Below are 16,490 nucleotides of genomic sequence, written 5' to 3'. Positions count from 1 at the left end.
TGCCAGCCTGTGTCATTCAACTCGAAAAGATGCTGTCACCTTGAAGCAAAGTCTAAACTCCTCAAAGGAAGTCCTGAAAGTCATCTGAGCTAATAGCCATTTCTGCTCTGTGTAGTCATCAGAGTGTAGTGCCATGTAAAGGAGGCATTGATAAGCATCTAGACATAAAAGTAACTAGACTTTACTACAAAGTAGTGCTTTCACTAAAAGCAGCAGGGAAAGCTTAAACAGAGAATATCAAGCTAATGTTGGTGTGAATACATGGCCATATAAGTAGTATCCATATGTAGGTTCTGATTTCCTCTAACCTCAGGGTGGCATTGTTTAAGCTAATTTTAAAAAGCTTTATTGAAAGCCCATGGAAAATTAAAATCCAACAAGCACACACATTAAAACAAAACACAGAAAAATATATATTTTTTTTATTTATTATTCTTTATATATTCTCAATTTTAGTTCAAATCAAGCAGAAATACTTGAGTTAATCACACCATAAAGGCAGAGAGATGAGTGAAAGGACAGTTCACAGAACCCTGCTCATAGCTTTCCAGCTTGTGGATAAAATTAAACCTTTGACTGCCACCTATAGTGCTTAAATTGGGCCTTACAAGGTTTTTGTGTTCTTTGTTTCTACACAACTTAGCTAGAGGGGGGGCGGGGGGCATTTCTTATTCTACCTCATTAGGTTTTAGTGTCTAATTTGCCAAAACAAATCTTGACTGTCAGTAAAAAAATTAGGTTTCATTCTGAACAAATTAAACTTTTGAAACCAGTTATTCAGACATATCCCTTCTGCAAAGACTTCAAAATTCAGTTATCTTAAAGGTTTTAATATTACCATACTCTTTTTTCAAAAGGAAAAGCTGAGAATTCACCAAGGCTCAGTGGCCTTGCTGTCAGCCTTTAACTATACAATGAACTTTGCTGTCACAAACATTTGTTTTATTTCTTAAGGGAGGGAGGGAAAACAGGGCCCTTCTAGAAGGGTGCAAAGGACAAATCAGGTGAAACTATTACTGATACATTAAGCACCTTATTACAAAGAACCCCATACACCCACACAAAGCAATTTACTTCCAAACCTGAAACATGCTTTGAACAACATGATTGGAACAGAAAAGATGAACAAGTAGTCAAGTACTTACATACACAGCAAACACTGAAGAATTCTTATAGCATTAAGTTAATGTCTTAAAAATGTCATGGATTTTTTATAATGCAGATAGCTTACTTTATAGGGAAACATTTTGTCGTGCATTGTTTGACAAATCTGTCAATAATCACAAACACAGGAAGTTAACAGAGAAATGAAGCAAATAGCAAATTATATTTTAGAGGCTATTTAAAGTTACTTCCTTGAATGTGATTTTAAATGTCTTATTTGTTAGCTGCCTCTAATATTCGCAACATTGTATAACAGTATGTCTGAAAGTGCCACTCAATGAGGAAAATGAAAACCAAAAGAAATTCTTTTAAGTTTTATCTTCTCCAACTGCAAAGCAGCAAAACGTCAAGGTATAACTGAAGCAGTAAGAGGCTCAGCTGCCTAGAATTCACATACTACTATTTACACTGGCTGAAGAAAGAAAAGCTGCTAGTGTGTTCAAGAAGAGCAGTCTCAAAAAGAAAACAAAAATACTTAGTTTTTATTAAACATTACTTTGTACTGGGGGAAAGGGGAAGAGAGTTGCATAAGAAAAATACCAGTACTGGTGCTGGTTGTGTGTGCACAGAGTAGATGACAGATCTACAAATATCAGGACCAACCTACATACAGAATAGACCAATTATAACCTGTCTAAAGCTGTAACCATCTTGACATTAAACTGTTGCTGTGATAAGGAAAAGATAAGAAATGCAAAGTTATGTTCTACTCACAGTCGGTATCATGTGAGCTCAGCCTCCTGAAGCCTTTTTCCAGTGTCACACAGGTAATGCAGAAGTACAAATTAATCTTTAGGCACAGTAACTTTAGTTACAGAGTAAACACATTAGCACAGACCTTATCCTTCAGAAGCCAAACCTGGCTACTCACTTAATGTTCCATTTTTAGGGAAGGTTAACTGTGAAATAAAAGTCTGATTTTTTTTTTCACGTATTCCTAGAGTTTCATGGTTAAAGTGACCATACAGGTTAAGCAATTTTTCTGTTATGTTCTTTCAAAAAAAGAGAGAAGAAAAAAGGAAGTGTAGTCCTAAAGCTGCAAAAACTGGCCGGAAGACTCCAAAACAAGCAAATTGCTTTGAACTTGAGAGTTTATATAACAGACACTATTACTCAATTTTTTTTTCAGTTTCTATTTTTTACCAGATAATTTACAGTATAAGAGAACAAACCAAAATGCTCTACTGAAGTCAGTCACCTTGTATCATCCTAATAATAAAATCTGAACAATTTTTGGCCTAAAAATTACCCCAAAACTTAACATGCCAAGAAAATATATTCTTGGGACATTAGTACCTCAAGAACAACAAAAAACAACAATCAAAATGTGGCAGACATTGAAAATTTGTCTTTACTCTGAATAAAAATGGACAGAGCTCCAAGGTATCTAATGATAACATTGAGTAAACTCCCCTCGACACTCTGTAGAATTGACTGCATGACTCACCAGCAGAACAGTCACAAGCACTCAGCACATGGCCCTCTGTAATTATATCCTTCACAGAAGGCTAACTTATGTTGGCACATTTTAGTCCAATAAAAAATACCCACTTCTAAACTAAAGTACTCAGGTGCCAGGAGGAGGCACTTATAACAGAGGAAGCAAATGAGGAAAGCTAGGAAGGTACATAAAGACAAACTTAGAGGTTTAAATAAAGGGTCTTGCCTTTTTTCTAGAAAGATGGTGAAGAAATAACTACTATATATATAAATCACTGAATGCCAGCCACTCTTGTCCATAACAACTCTATTATTCACTACCTTCACACTGTATTTTCTTTAAACATGTACACCTTGAGTAAGAGCTGCACAGCCACAGGGAGAAATGGGCAGATACATAGACTAAAACCACTCAAATAGTTCATAATTCTCAACAGCAATCACCTGAAAATCTAGGAACAGCATTTATTCAAAAAGTTTGTTTCTGTGACAGTTGCCTCCAAACATAAGCACGTATCAAGATTCCATGGTTGGCCCTTAAATCAACTTATCATAGGGAAATCATTATATAGCAGGCCAGTTTAATTTTCATTTTAATGTAGAAACAAATGAACTGCTAGCCCTAGATTTAATACAACTTCAGTGCAACATTTTTTTAACTAGCATTTAAAAGTGGGGATTTTGATTGGAATTTTTCTTATCCTATATTAGTGTTAGGCAGGAGGTGTATAATCTTTGCCCCAGAATCACTGACACAAAAATCCTGAGCATAAGCACTTGCACTGAACATTAAAAAACTACAGAAAGCACTCATATTAGCATTAAAGTAACAGGAGCAAAAAAATCTTAGAGAAAAGGAAAAAACCAAGAAGTTGTCTTAATTTTTAGGTACAGATTTCAGAGCAGGTGCTAAAAAATGGTTACATGCAGATTTGCTAGAAGGTGTTGGTGGACTGTACCTCCCGTATCAGCACCTCCAGCTCAGTACGCTCACGTCATGCAGTGCAAACAGAACCCTAATACTGTGCTGTCTTCCTGTTTAAACTGGGATTGCATCTAGACCTGACATCATAGAATCACTGGTTGGAAGGGACCACAGGAGGTCTTCTCTGACCTTCTGCCCAAGGCAGAAGCAACACTGAATTCAGACCAGCCAGACAGAGCTTTCTCCAGCTGGGCCTTGAAAAAGCCCTATGGACAAAGATCCACATCTGCACTAGGTGCACCAGCAGCCATCCTCAAATGTCAGAACTTTCTCTGTTCAAATTTACAGTTGTTCTCATCTCATCTCCACAGACAGACAGACTGTCTTCTGAACTACCTCCTTGGTAGGTATTAGAAGGTTATTAGGTCTCCCCAGGCCATCCCTTCTGCAGGTTAAGTAAGCAAGCATAGTTCCCTCTAGCTTTTCCTAGTAAGCCATGTGCTCCAGCCCCTTGACTGTCTTATGTAATATCAACAGTTTCATTTAGAAACATTAGCCAGAAGCAGTTTGCTTTAACCACTTCAGACTGGATCTTATTCTTCTGCACTGAAGATGAATTTGCAAAGTGTGGTAAACTACAAATGCCAGTAAAAACATGAGCAAGTCATGCACTCTTTTGATAAAGGTAGGTATTATCCTATAACAAGATAGTACTTGACCTATTCTGTGCTGAGAGTAAGAAAAAGATGCATCAAAAGGTGGTTACTTTCACCCTAGGAACTTTCCATCCACTCTACAGTTCAGTAAGGCCTTAAGCAGGTTCACATGTCAGAAAAACCAACCAAACAAGTCCTAAACAGCTGGCATATTCATTACCACTTTAAGTATTATTTAAAAAGATATTCCAAAATTGAAACCTGAATATTTTGATATTTCTCTGTAAATTATTATACATATATTTATTTGCATCATTTGCATTATCTGTCAAAAGTTTTAACTTCAGTGAGCACTTTAAGACACTGTGCCAAAGGAAACCATCCAAGTTAAGCACTGTGGCAGAGGCCTGAGGACTTTTATGTGGAAGACATCAATAAACAAGGTTTTGTATAACTTTCTTAGATGAAGCTGATACAACAACTGAAAATATTACTTGGATGCCTTGATAATACAGGGAATATCGAGAATTTTAGAACAAAAAAATTATAACTAGTCTCTCAGGATTTTCCCCACACTTAAATAGGAGGAATAATTACTTACTGTCTGAAGGTAGAAGTTAATTGTGAAGCAGCAATTAAAACATGTACGTTTGTTCCTAAGCATATCAAACCAGACATCAAAGATGGAAATATAACACCTATAAGATGACAGTCAAAAGGTTAAGGTAGTTTATAAATAACATGCTGACACCTTTATATTTCAGATGGGCAAAAGGCAGTCTACAGGTCTGCATTAAGTCTTCACTCATCATCTTTACTGGTAAGACACAGGAAGAACTCAATCTACATAGAACCTTCAGCATACAGAGAAGTGAAATAGTAAGTAATGTAGCTGGGATGAAGCACTAATGCAAAAGCCAAGCTACTACAAAGCTATCATTGTTTCAAACTTTCATTCTTCAAACCCACTCTCCAAGATATACGTGATTTTGTGTTTTCCATCCTGTATCATTATCAGCTTGCAATCAGCTCGGGTAAAGACAGGGAAAAACAAACACCTTGTTTCCTTTCTGGTAGAGATTAACCAGCACAGTCCATTCTTTAATTCCCTTTATGTTCCCTTCCTTCTAACCATGCACAACCTACTCTGGAGGAACAACAGAAAGTCAGGTACTTCTAGATGCTGACAGGTTTTGACCAGAAATCAGGGAAAATTCTCTCTCAGAAAAAGAGTTTAATTGTGTTGTGTAGAAAGAAAACAATTCCTTCAGGTAGGGTAATGAAGAGAGATGTGCTTAATCAGTGTACATAGAACAAACAAACTGCAGAGATGGCATTTTTATGAAAAGTGAAAATACTACATAAATCCTGCTTTGTGTTTTATATTTATTACTCTGCTCATCTTATCTGGTTACACTCCTCTCCTATGAAGAGTTACTCATGTGTCAACTTCAGTCAGGGAGACAATTCACAAAGCACAACATCCAGTACAAGTTTGAAGATTTTAATTCTGAACTTCTCAATCAGTCACACTGCACTGATTACATTGTCTATGCTGTAACATTAGGGTCTTAATCCAAACCTGTGTATTAGGTTACTAAAGTATCAACAGTTAATTATCACAGTAAAACTAAGTCAGTGCCTACCCTTTCAAAGAGGGAAGAAAAGATTCGAACCAACACAAACACCATCATAAATGCTACCTGCAGTGAAAGTAACAATTGAAAATGATGTACAAAACTACTGCATATGCTTTTTTCTTGTGAAAAAAATTTGCATTGAATCAGATGACAGTTGAAAAACTGAAATAGAAAACCCACAAATTTACTATTTTGCAACTTTTGAACTACAATTGCTAGCATTTTCCTGATAAATCAGTGCTCTGCCAAAGAAAAAACTAGTTGCAACAGTATTCCTCTCTTGATAGTATAAGTAATTTCTCAAGCAAACTACAATTCTGCATTTTATTGTTTAATTGCTCTTAAAGTCTACCTGCAATTTCAACTCTACTGTCTCCTTTCAAAAAGGAATGGCAAGGGTAGAGAACAAAAGTTGCACCATGTTGCTCTAATTTTTATCAAGAAGGGTGCATATTGGTCACAACTGAACCAACTACTACCCACTCACAAAACAAACCATGCTAATTCAAAAATTAAGCCATGCTGAAGTTACCACTACAGTGGTTCTTCAGCAGGTACCTGCACAAGCCTTTAACAGATTATTTATTACATTTTAACTAACATATCTGAATACTGAAATAACAGAGGGAAATGGTGACCATGCTCTGACCAGCTGGCAAATATATGGGAATAAAGGAGCAGTTGTCCTTATTAATGCAGATAGTATAGGAATCACCACAAACCATTCCCACAGAATATGCTTTAAAAAACAGAACCCCAGCATTCTGAAGCGTTAGCATAAGCAATTGCAAGAGCAATTCACACACAATTCAACTGAAGTCAAGAGAATGAAGCTTAAATATATGAGTACATTGTAGCATTACAACTGACATTAACAGCATATAAAAAACACACTGCCACATAATTTCAAGTTCAAATGAAAATTACTATAATTCTGTAATTTATACATTAAAGCAACACGAATAAAGGGATTAAAAATAATAAAATAATAATAAAATCTTAGCATTTAGAGAGACCACTAACCCCTGCCTTCTAGTGTACACATTAGTCCAGGAATATGGCCCTTTGCCATAGACTGAAAAGAGTTCTTGCAGAAAAGGAACATATTTTAAGAGTATTATCTGGAATTGTTATTTAAAACATGAACAAGAAGAAAAAAATTACAAGAGGTATGGAAATTCCAATTTTGACGCTAGAAAAGATCATGATAATCATATGGATTAGTTTCCTAAATGCTGCAGATGAGACAACTCCACAATGTAGTGTTACTTCACAGTCATGCTGCAGCCAATCCTACAGCCAGGTATAAAATCCTTAGCTAGAAATTTTGAGGAACAAACTCCTTACATCTTAATACCTTTGTTATAAACGCACGGTTTGCTTCCAGACTGAAATTATGCAGGGCAGGGAAAATAAAGGATGAAGTACAAAACACATCAAAGAAAGATGAATCCCAGGCAACAACGTTGATATGCTACCAAGACAGTCCTTACACTGGAGAAATCCAAATAGCTGTATTAAGGAAAAAACCCAGTAATCACACAGATGTAGAATCTAAGAGTACTAGAGAAGAAGACAATTGTTCTCTCTCAGAAATACAGAACTAAGAACTTGCTCTGAGAGCTCTGACCCTCATATACAAAGTGCATACATTTTGATCTACAGCAACACCTTACTCCTGATACAACAGCACATCACCACTGTCAGTGGTGATCTAAGTAGCGGAAACAGAAAAAAACCACTTCTTTTCACCCTCCTTAACTATTAGAACCCAAATAAAAGTCATCTTACTGGAAAGCTATTTTCTGCATCCTTCACTAAGAGATCTGAATTTCATTTAAAAGTATGCACTTTGTGTTAAGGTATAATGCATTAACAGTTACTCTTAAGCTTTTGTATATGTATTTTTGCCTCTTAATCACAAAAACAACTGTCTTCATGAGCAAAAAAGATAACAGGATAGAAGAGGCATTTCCATGCCTCAGAATCCCTAGAGATAATTTATCCATGGGTTATGTTCCACAAGGCAAAATATTGAGGGTTTATCGCTACAAAAAACATGAAAACAGTTATGTATGACCTTCAGAAATATCTGATGAATAAAAATTGGTTTCTTCAAATGTAATTCTGCTCTGTAAACCCAATATAAACCAGAAAAATGATTTACACTGACTGCATTTTGAGGTCTTGGTTACTCCACAATCCTTCTATTGGTATTGTGCTACACCCTGAAATAAATTCAAATCCTTAATACAAGGCTCCTTCTTACCATTACCACTTCTCACACTCCTATTTCCAAAGTTTCTTATACTAAGCCCCATGAATTCTAATTTAAAAGCTTCAGCTTCTCTTCATACCTCCTTTTACTCTACCTAGGTACTTCGACTTTTTTCCTGCTGCCCCTGTTATTAAGAAAGTCAGGGACACTTTCCAATTGGTTTAGATATCAAGCTACTTCAAGTATACTGGGAAAAAAAAATCTTTAAAAAGGTCCAGAGATAAAATTAGAATTTCACAAACTTGAAAGGATACAAGACTGTTAAGTGTACATCAAACCCCACATCTCTATTGCAGGCAATTGATGAACAGTAAACTGGCTTGGCCACTAGTTAACTAATTTCTTTTTTCTAAATTAACTGTTTAATTTAACAGGTGGTCACAACACAGATCATACACACCACCTTTCAGCCACGTCCCAACAGGGTGAACTAGGACTTCATGGTATGATATAATAGTAAGGCATCCGCTCAGAATATCACTGGTTCCTAGAACTCAAACCCACTAAATATTATATATTACTGAACTACAAACTTCAGGATGAAGATGCAATTTTTGTTTGTTTGTTTAAGAGAAGTTGACTCTGCAGCACTCTTCCTGATCTCTTCCTCCCTCCTTCCTTTCTCCTACAAGATAATTCTATCATTCTCCTTTCAGTTCTTTGTCCTTCCTTAACTCTTCCCTTTTATTCCCTACATTCACAGGAAGTGTATCAAACTGGAATGCTTTCCTGATAGTACTTCTAAAAATCTACCTCCCTGTTACTTCTTGGAAATCCATTTACTTTTCCTGGCTGCCAGCCTCCTTGACAGGCCTAGTTCTAAATTATAACCTAAATCATCCCATCGTTATCTCTCACTTTCAGTTTTTCTACAACACAAACAACTTTCCCTCCCTCCCCAACTCCCTTTTATCCTCTCCCTACATCAAAATGGAACTTCTCACCTTCACCTTCCAGGCTGCAGTTCTACCCCTGCCCAACATGGTTTATGTCTCCATCACCTGCCTGACAACAGCCTGTATTTCACTAAATACTCTTTCCTTAGAGGTGACCTGGAAAGGAGAAAACCACCAGGGTTCTTTTTGCTTCCTTATGACGAAAACTTGACAGGTTCGTCAATAGAAGCCTGATTCCTTTTGGGTCTCCAGCTTCTGAGATACCTATCTGAGAGACTCTATCACAACTTCTGCAATAACAGGCCATCAATGAGGTTTATCGTTTGTAGGAACAGGTCACAAGCGCTTCCTGGATGACTCAAAATTACACATAAGGAATCTTAAGTGATCAGTGGAACAGGGTGAAAGTGCTACCTATTCAAATGAAAGCATAAAGAGAAACCAAGTGTAATAAATAGATTTTAAGAGTTACTAAGCATCTTTCCTCTCCTATAACTAAGTCAAAATACTTTTGAGGTTGTACTTTTTAAAAGCACTCCAAAAATCAGTTGTTAAGCTTTCTTCAGGTCATAAAACCAGCAACAAAACACACAAAGCCAGCTAAGCTTCGATCGTCTTATGGTGCCTCATTTGACGTGCACGTCAGTGCCTTCCATACCCAGCGGCCCTTCCAGACGCCGGGACACGGACAGCCCTGGGCAGCCCTCCACCTCCGGCAGAGCCCACCTCAGCCCCGACACACCTCCTGGGATCCCCCCACACCACCCCACCTTGCGCTGATTTACGTCTGCATTCGCACCAACGCCTCCCGGGCCACCAAAGATTTTAGAAGACAAAAAAGCGAAACCGGACCCGCCGCACCGGCCCGGGCCCTGCCCCGTCCCCCGGAGCGGCCCCAGACCCGCCGCGGGGGCGCGGGGGGCCCACCCGGGGCGTTCCCTCCCGCCGGGCCCTGCCCGTACCTGTCCATGGTCTGCGGCAGCGCCAGGCCCGTCTGCTCGGCCATGGCCCCGGGCGGCGGAGCGGGCCCAGCCGAGGGCCCGGAGCCTCACAAAGGCGTCACGCGTGTGGTGGCGGCGAAGGGGGAGCGACGGAAGGCAGCAAACCCGCCCTTCCGCGGGGCGGCCCCTCCTCCGGCGGGCGGGACGCGGCGCGGGGCCGGTGGCTGAGGCAGGACGGGGCGCCCGGGAGAGCGGCGAGCGCTGAGCGCAGCGCCCGTCACCGGTGCTCGGCAGCGCCTGCGCCACAGGGAACGGGCGGCGTGTCCCGGGGCGCCGGGAGCTGTAGTCCCGCCGCCGGGAGCTGTAGTCCTGCCGCAGTCCTGCCGCCGGGAGCTGTAGTCCCGCCGCCGGCGCGGGTTTAAAGGTCCGGCGGGGCGCGCCCCCTCCTCTCTTTCCCCTTCCCCGCAGCGCCCCTGCCCTGCCCATGTCTCTGCTCGCCGCCGTCGCGCAGTCGCTGCCCGGCACCGCGCGCGGGGCAGGTACGGGATACGGGACCGCGGGGGCTCCGCGGGGGGAAGGTCCGCGCCCGGCGCTCGCCGCCCCCCCCGCCACCCTCCGCCGCCGCGCCGGGACCCCTCACGGGAGGAGGGAGAGAGGGAGGGAAGGAAGGAGGGAGAAGCCGGGCCGCCTCCTCTGCCCCCTCCCCGCTCCCGCAGGGACCCTCTCGGGACAGGAGCATCCTCCTGCACGGCCCCTCCCGGACAGGTGCAGGCGGCCCCCCCTGCTCGGCCCGCCGGGCCCCGGGCCCTGCCCTCGGGGCGGAGGGGACCCGGCCTGGTGCCGGCCCCGACCGGGCTGCCCCGAGGGGCGTCGGATGGAACGGTGAAGGGGAAGTTAATCCGTGCCCGTGGGCTTGTTGTCAATGACAAGGAAGAGCACCCGGCGCCCTTGTAAGTGCTCCTGGTGCTCGGCCGAGGCCCGGTGACCGCTCGCTGCTGTGTGCGAGTGGGCTGAGGCGGGGGGCAGCCGGTGGTAATGGCAACGCTCTCAGCCGGGCTTGTGGGCGTGCCTCCCAATGGGGAAAAAGTGCTTCTAAGGTGCTTTTAACATTTGCTGTATGTTCAGAAGTCGACATAGAGCATCACAGTCTGGAAAACTGGAAATTCGGAAGTTGGAAAGCCTTTAGAGAGCAAAGAGGTGGATAGCACCTGGAGAGAAGTTGCCTTTCCATTTGCCTCCACCGTGGGTATCTGTCTCCTGCCCTTGCGTCATGTTCCCCAAGCAAAGGGCAATGTCTTGTTTTTCAGAGGCTGTTGTGACATTACAGATTCTTGGAAAGGTTAGCTAGTAGAGATCAACTTTGAACTTTTCAGGTTATATTTTTAATGAATAGTAATAAGTTTTGTTACATGAAACTAGTTCCTCATACCTTGTGTAAATTACAACCTTATTACACTGCATTTGCTGTACAAGGTAGTAATTTACAGGGCCAAGCCCGGTATGCAATTATAAAGCTGCATCAACCTACATCTGTTCTTGGTTGAGACCAAGAATTTGCGTGGTGGATATACATGTCTATAGAGGTCAGGTAGAAGAGGAAGGGAATATACTGGATTCTTTGACTATGCCTTAGCTAGGGACAAATCAATGTGGTTTTGAGAGTCTTTGTTGAGAGAAAAGTGTTGTCAAAAAGGTGTGTGAAACATCTAGGCTTGGATTTGTAAGTTGCATTAGTTGTATAATAGTAGAGATACGCATAAAGGTAGGGAGGGTGTTGTTTATTTTCTAATTGCTACAAGTATCATGAACAGGACTGCTGAAGTAGTTATAGTGATGCAAATGTTCCTTATAGGAAGCGTGTATAGAAGCGGAGAGGAAAAAGGTGTCGACATCCTGTCACAGAAAATTTATTTTGTATTTATTCTTGGGACCATAAAATTCAGTGTTGCTTGCACTGCTGAGGAGTCTTGGATGTACAGTGGCTTGAGTAAACCATATGGGCATAACTTCCTGGAAGAGAACATAATACACTCTGTCCCAATTACAGCTGTTAGTGACATGTAAGAGCAATATTAGATATCAAGCATGTCTAGTTCCTCTTCTCGGTCTAGACTAAGTGCATTGTCTATTGTCCAGAACACTGATCAGCTAGACTAGCCAAATGTTTAGGGGTTTTATATTTATTATATTTATTTTTTTATATTTATTCTCTAGTGTTACAAATGGAAATAGGGAAGCAGATTTTATTTCTAGGATTATGTGGTTTGTGCAAATTCTATGGTTTTGCTCTGGAGTTGGAAAGATATGCTAGCTGCCTGCCATTTATGAGAAAGGTCACGATGAGTAATAATGGCTGTGAACTATACTTACCTGAAGAAGTAGAACCAGAACCCAGGATCACTTGGCTACCATTTGAGGCTAAGGAATGGTCTGTGACAAAGGTGGCTGCTTTGCTCTACCACTGGCACAAGGAGGTACGACAAGACTGGACAAAACTTGAATATCTGGTCAAATAGTGAACACTTGGTAGGTTTGGACATCTTTTTTTTTTTTTTTTTTAAATTCTATTTTTTTTCCCAAACATGAAAAGTAAAAGCATAATAGGATACATAAAAGTATAAGTGAACAAGCATTAATGGTTTTAAACTGAAAGAGGGAAGACTTAGACTGAATAGAAGGAAGAAATGTTTTACAATGAGGATGGTAAAACACTGGCACAGGTTGCCTACAGAGGTGGGAGATGCCCCATCCCTGGACACATTCAAGGTCAGGTGGGACTGGGCTCTGAGCAACCTGGTCTAGTTGAGGATGGCCCTGCTCATTGCAGGGGAGTTGGACTAGATGATCACTAAAGGTCCCTTAGAACCCAAACCATTCTATAATGGCAGACCTCTTAACATCCCTTACAGATTCTGAAATCTAAAAACTGATTTGTGCCTTTGTACTGTTCAGGAGTCTGTTGGACAGCTTGGGGTATGTGTTCTCCTTTTGTCTGCTCTTCTCAGAATCAAAGTGTGATCCTAAAATAAGTGAATAACCAACTGTTTTACAATCCGAGAAAAAACCCTCCTTATTGTCTGATACAGGAAGAGTTGTCATTCCACCCTTATCTCCTTAACAAGACTGGATATGCAGCTGGTCTATTCAAATGCTTGCTTTATTATCCCCTACAATCTCCTCCTTCACTCTCCCTCATCCCGCTTTTCATTTTCCTTCCACTTCTTGATCTTTGTGCTTCCTTCTTTTCATTGGCAATTTCCACTATAAACCTCAGGTTGCCTCTTGCAGTTTTTTCACTTTTAAAACTATTGCTTCCCATATCATCCCTTAACAGATCCTTCTTTGTTTCTTCCTTCTGCTTCCGTGGTGTTAATTGCACTGTCTCGCTCCGTCATCTTTTACCTTCACCTGGTAGTACCTGCATTTGAACCACGAGAGAACTCTCCTGGGAGCAGACTCTGTTTCACCGCTGCAAAGTGAGGGAAAGTGGTTGCTACTAATGGAGATTTGCCAGAGCTCAGCCTCCCTGACACTAGCTGGAGGCATCAGCCATTTTGAATTAAGTAAAACTGCACATTTGAAGGCAAGTAGAGAACTTAACGAAAATCACCAAAAGCAATAAAAGCTATTTAGGGCTTAAAATTGAGCCCTAAATTTGGCCATGAGATTTACTGCAAAATATCAGCTTTTAAAATGCTAAATCGTTCGATAACAAATTTATACAGATTTAAGTTTAATAAAGAAGTTGACAAGCAATTACTGCAAGAACGATACGGAGGTAGATTCAATATTTATCTGGTTATTTCAGCAAGGCCTGAAAAAGAGGAAAAATAATGAAGAAACTGTACCTTAATACAGTTCTTTTGATGTGACAGCATTAAGACTGTTGAAATTATTCACTGTTTTCAACAAAGCTAAGTAATCTGACAATATCAGAGTATTCTATTTTGGCAAAACTAAATATTAACTATGATAGTAATATGTAAAATTAAACTATAAGATCAAGTAGGCATTTTTTATCTACTCATTTCCATTTTTTAAAAGACAAAGAGTCCTCAGTTAAGCTAAAATGAAACTGATCTAAACTGAGAAAAAGGTTTCTACAACAAAACTTTTTTTCAGTAGCATAACACTTCATTTCAACTGTCAAGCTAGTTTGAATAGTCACTTTCTTTCAAAAAGACTAGCATGGTTTGTTAGTCATAGTAGGCTTAAATTGCTTCATAATGAATTTCTTAAAAATACACTTAGTACAATGTTAATTGAGTTAGCTAGGCTTATTTTGGCCTTCTTATATTTGTTTCTTTGGAACTGGCCTGGGTCAAGTAATTCAGATACCAGATTGAATTAATAAGCTCTTATGTTCTGATTCAGCTGTTATTATCTTTTAACTTCCAGTTATGAAAGAGTTGGTTGGTAGAAACAACAACAACAAGGTTTTTCTGCTACTGGCTAGTTGATCAAAAACTGTATTTGCATCCTGGTTTTCTTTGTTTTTGGAGTGCTTTTCCTTATCCTAATGTTTGATCTACAAAGCGAAGCTGTCTCCTGGGAAGAACTGACAGAATCAGTACCTTCCACGTGAATCCTCAAGTCATCTGAAAAGCTATAATCCAGAAGTAAATAGGGACATAAAGGGGGGATATAGAATGCCTAGAGCCAGCCCTGTGATAGCTGGGATAGTTCATGAAATTAAGTCTTTTTAATTGCTGTAAGAAAGCAGTTTTCAACTGCCTTTAATGATTCAGAGTAGCACAAACAGGTTAGAGCAAGTGTTGAGAAACTCTTAATTACAGCATTGATTTAGGGCAGGCAGACCATACAGTCCAACATAAACAGACTGCAGAAAGCAGAGGCATAAGTGTTATGAAAACTCACTTTCAACTGCCCTATTTTTTATTTTTTCAGCTTCAGTCTTCTCTCTTTCACCTACAAAGCTATGCATAATTCATCCTTTGAAAATCAGCCTGGACCTTTATTAAACAGTTATTTTCACACTTCTGATTTCAACTATGTAATTTTCATACAAACATTAGTATTTAGTCCCAAATAATTAGTATTATGAATAATTACCCAGAATAAATACACAGAATGGGCTAGTGCAAAACAGAACACAAGTGTCAAGAAATTAAATTCTGCAGACTTTACCCAACCTACATTAATCATCACAATATTAATATCTTACGAGAGGAACTCCTGTCAGGGTGTATATTGATGTAGAGCCTGGACATATGTAGATAGTAGGTAGTGAAAGGAAGGTGGTTGAAATGTGGACCTGCGGTGCACAGAGTAGATGAAATGTTAAATAGTAAAATTTGCACCTTGCTTTTTTTCTGAGCAGCTTATTTTTTTTGGAAGAATTTTCAGTGTAACAACTCAGTAATGAAAAAGTCGGAACTTGGAAATTGGAAACTCAATTGGAAATTCAAATAGTACAACTGTTCACCTATGCACTGATTTTGATTTGTTTTAAATTTTCATACTTGACCTACTTGTGTTTGAGTTTCAGAATATTTTGAGAAATCATATTAGGTGATTATTCAATATTTTCTTCAGCTAAGGAACATGGCACAATCTCCTTTGTAATAGCTTTAAATTTTATAGCTCGTATGAACTTATAATTAATTTTTTTATACTAGGAGGTTGAAAGGGAATTTTGGAAATACTAGAACTATTTATTTGTCTAGCAGTTATTCTGAATAGGTGGCTAATTGATATGGGCTTATAAATGAAGCTGTTTAAAGCTCTTACTTAGTTCCTCATTTTCAGCTCAGTATGACAGATATTTTCTCAGAGCTGGTGATTCAGACTGCAGCAGTTTTCCCTGGAAAGAGGGAGTGTGCACATATATTTTTTTTCCTTTCGAGCTCTTTTCCTTTCAGGATAGGCAGCCTTGAAATGCTGTGTATAGATAAGACTTCAACCCCCATGATTCCTTGGGAGAGCATGCGCTGAGAGCTTCCAGTTGTCAAAGTGCTCTTGCCCGAATGGTCGACTATTTGTCATATAGCAAACCCGAAAGAAGAAAATAAATATACTGTCCTTTTACTGATCTTTAAATACAGAAAATCCAAAGGTAACTGTTCCTTAAAAATTTTTGTGTTGACTGCGTGGGTTACTGCATGCAAACAAAGCTGGTATTGCTGTGGGGATATAGATTTCCTGTACTGGATTGTAAATTTGTAAAAATACTCACACCAGCAAATAATCAAGAGGTACTGCGTAGTAGTCCAGCATTAGACATTGGCTGGTCTGTCTTTCAAAGTCATTTATTATCCAGTGTTTTTCCATTCAGACTGGCTTCATTCATTAAAGGTAGGTCTTGACCTTGACAAGAGGGTTGAACTGCCCTGTGATTTTTACCTTTAAGAAGAAATATGAAAGGGAATGTGAATCACAGTCCTTAGGATAAAGTTCAAAACCAGCTAGCTAAGTCAAGGTACATATTTGAAGCAACTGCTGTGCTAGCCACTATAGATAACCTGGTGACTAACTGATTTAAATATACTTTATTGACGACAGAATTTTAACATTTCATCTGCTATGTTTT

General features: G+C 39.9%; 2 protein-coding genes across 7 annotated transcripts in view; one reads left to right on the top strand and one right to left on the bottom strand.

The window, feature by feature from the left end:
• Window positions 1-10,180, bottom strand: part of MARCHF5 (membrane associated ring-CH-type finger 5) — a 28,404-nt gene extending 18,224 nt beyond the window's left edge. Inside the window, exon 1 of one of the 2 annotated variants that reach the window (XM_050305268.1) lies at window positions 9,962-10,180. In XM_050305268.1, the coding sequence (XP_050161225.1) occupies window positions 9,962-10,005 (44 nt within the window). In that variant the 5' untranslated portion in view covers window positions 10,006-10,180. The remainder of the gene's footprint in view (window positions 1-9,961) is intronic. The other variant, XM_050305267.1, reaches the window with a different exon arrangement.
• Window positions 10,181-10,228: 48 nt separating this feature from the next.
• CPEB3 (cytoplasmic polyadenylation element binding protein 3) overlaps window positions 10,229-16,490 on the top strand; it is an 85,790-nt gene continuing 79,528 nt past the window's right edge. For 2 of the 5 annotated variants that reach the window (XM_050305257.1, XM_050305256.1), the window contains exon 1: window positions 10,351-10,479. In XM_050305257.1, coding sequence (XP_050161214.1) covers window positions 10,425-10,479 — 55 coding nt within the window. In that variant the 5' untranslated portion in view covers window positions 10,351-10,424. Of the gene's footprint in view, window positions 10,480-10,729; window positions 10,891-14,080; window positions 16,017-16,490 lie in introns of those variants that run through there. The other 3 variants (XM_050305264.1, XM_050305258.1, XM_050305262.1) reach the window with 3 other exon arrangements.

This window comes from Myiozetetes cayanensis, unplaced genomic scaffold (assembly GCF_022539395.1).
Source record: "Myiozetetes cayanensis isolate MyiCay16 unplaced genomic scaffold, myiCay2020 scf10, whole genome shotgun sequence".
NCBI lineage: Eukaryota > Metazoa > Chordata > Aves > Passeriformes > Tyrannidae > Myiozetetes > Myiozetetes cayanensis.
The sequence above is the reverse complement of the archived record's forward strand: the minus strand, read 5'-3'. Positions and strand labels throughout refer to the sequence as shown.